The 2500-nt window shown below is 49.3% G+C and overlaps 1 protein-coding gene across 1 annotated transcript in view; it reads right to left on the reverse strand.

Annotated features, from left to right (window-relative positions):
* Positions 1-100: 100 nt before the first annotated feature.
* The window catches only part of LOC119585202, a gene marked incomplete at its 3' end in the record, with an annotated part of 27761 nt that continues 25361 nt past the window's right edge, over positions 101-2500 (reverse strand). Inside the window, 3 exon segments of the mRNA XM_037933856.1 lie at positions 101-262; positions 1502-1612; positions 2119-2297. Coding sequence (XP_037789784.1) covers positions 101-262; positions 1502-1612; positions 2119-2297 — 452 coding nt within the window.

A 2500-nucleotide genomic window follows, 5' to 3' on the forward strand; every position in this document is an offset into this window, starting at 1 on the left:
CTCTCTCTCTCTCTCCACCCCCTTCTTTCTACACTCCCTCCCTCTCCCACCCTTCCCACCCTCCCTCCAAAAAAAAAACAAAAAACAAACCCCTACTCACGCCACACATTGTAGCTCTTAATGCCCTTGTTCTCCGGATCGACCCAGCCCTCGCACGACAGGATGTAGGTGTCGATGAGAGCTCTTTCCAGCGGCGGCTTGGCGAGGGCGCAGGTTCCTCCGACGGGCCGCTGGTTCACCTTCATGAAGTAGGCTCCTCCTCCTGCGTGAGGGGAGGGAAGTGGGTTGAGAGGTGGGCGGGCGGGTGGGAAGGGGTGTAGAGGGTGGGCGGGCGGGTGGGAAGGGGTGTAGAGGGTGGGTGGGTGGGGGAGAACGGGTGTAGAGGGTGGGTGGGTGGGGGGAACGGGTGTTGAGGGTAGGTGGGTGGGAAGGGAGGGGTGTAGAGGGTGGGTGGGGGAGGGAAGGGGTGTGGAGGATGGGTGAGGGGGAAGGGGTGTGGATGATGGAAGGGAAAGGGTGGGGGTGGAGAAGGTAGGAGGTGGAAGGGGAGGGGATGGGAAGTGAGATGTGACGAAGTGGGAGGTGGGGGTGGATGGTGGAGATGGTAGGAGGGAAGGGGAGGGAAGGGGAGGGAGGTAAGCGGGAAGGGGAGAGAGGTGAGAGGGAAGGGAGAGAAGAGGGTGGAGGGAAGGGAGGGAGGGAAGGAGACGGATGATGAGAGGTAAGGAAGGGGGTAGAACGTGGGAGAAAAGAGGGGAAGGAAGGATGTGGATGGACGGTAAGGTGCGGAAGGAGGGAAGGAAGGGGAAGGGAGGGGGAAGAGGGTGGATAGTGGAAGGCGAGAGTAGGTGGAAGATGGCAGGAAAGGAGGATATGAAAAGGATGGAGGGAAGGTGAAGGATTGTGGAAGAGAAAGAGAAGGATGGTGAAAGATGGGAGGGAAGGAGGGAAGGAGATAGAATGTGGGAGGAAAAGAGAGAAGGTGGGAGGGAAAGAAGAGGGAGGAGGGGGGGGGGGCAGCGAGGGGGTTAGCAACAGGAATGGAAGTAAATAAATCCAATAATTAAATAACTAAAATGATGTAAATGATGATAGATATGGTTTCTGTCTCAACCTTGGCCTCTCTTAATTCTCCTGTATATAGCACTTTGGCGGATTAGCAGTGAAGACTGAAGATCAGAGATAATAACATAAAAATGATAATAATACTGATAATGATAATAATGATAATAACATTAATAATAATAATAATAATTATTATTATTATAATAATAAGAACAGTAAATATTATTAATTCTGAGTTTAGGAAATTACCCACGACTTGACGATGACAATGGGGGAGGGGGGGAGGGAGAGAGGGAAGGATGAGGGAATAGGGAGGAAAGGGAGAAGATAAAGCGACGAGGGCGCAAGATCTACGTAACGTAGATCGACCCATAGACCTTGGGAGGGCGACCCATAGACCTTGGGAGGGCGACCCATAGACCTTGGGAGGGCGTACCTGTGACAGGCTGCGAATTATCCGTAGAGTGTAAGGAGATTCTTAGGTCTTGGAGGTTCGGGTTGTCGTCGAAAAACTGAGTACTGAAGGCCAGTTCGTTGGATGTGGCACCTGCGGGGATCAAATGAGGCAGAGTCGTTATCTCTCAGAGTCGTTTTCTCTCAGAGTCGTTTTCTCTCAGAGTCGTTTTCTCTCAGAGTCGTTTTCTCTCAGAGTCGTTTTCTCTCAGAGTCGTTTTCTCTCAGAGTCGTTTTCTCTCAGAGTCGTTTTCTCTCAGAGTCGTTATTTTTCAAGGACAAAGGACCTCCGGATATTCACCAGCTTGTTATGCCCCATTAGAGAATGTTAATCAAAACAAAACATTTGATCACTTAAAACATATTTAGTGTTGGCAAACAAGATACACAAAATATCACGTGGAGGTGTTATGTATAATCATAATTCTAAAAAAATAATCTTCAAAACGACACACACACACACACACACACACACACACACACACACACACACACACACACACACACACACACGCACGCACCAATACCACCTACCACGCCCAACTCATAAAGAAAAAAAATGCACCAGCTCACACCGTCGCGTAAACAACAGCGACTCACCCAGCGGAAAGTGCGCCGGGATGGAAGGAAAAGCCACGTCGTTGCCATCAGCGGCCTCCCACAGATAGGAAATGTCGTTGTCGCAATAATCCACGCACTCTGACAGCAGCCCAATGCGGAAGGAAGGGTTGACGTACACACCGTCCCCGTCAGGAATGCAAAGAGCAGGGTCGACACATCTGGAAGGGAGGTGGCGAGTGGGGATCATGCAGTTTATCTATTTGTTGGTTATATACGTCACTGGGATTATTAATATATTCGTTGTTATTTGAATTAGTGACGGAAAAGTGAAAGAGATAATATAAGAGAATGACGAAAGTTCTTGGACCTAATTTTTTTTTTTTTTTTTTTTTTTTTTTAATACTCCCGAGAGGAGATTCAG

The sequence above is a fragment of the Penaeus monodon genome, chromosome 3 (assembly GCF_015228065.2).
Source record: "Penaeus monodon isolate SGIC_2016 chromosome 3, NSTDA_Pmon_1, whole genome shotgun sequence".
NCBI classification, from domain to species: Eukaryota; Metazoa; Arthropoda; class Malacostraca; order Decapoda; family Penaeidae; genus Penaeus; species Penaeus monodon.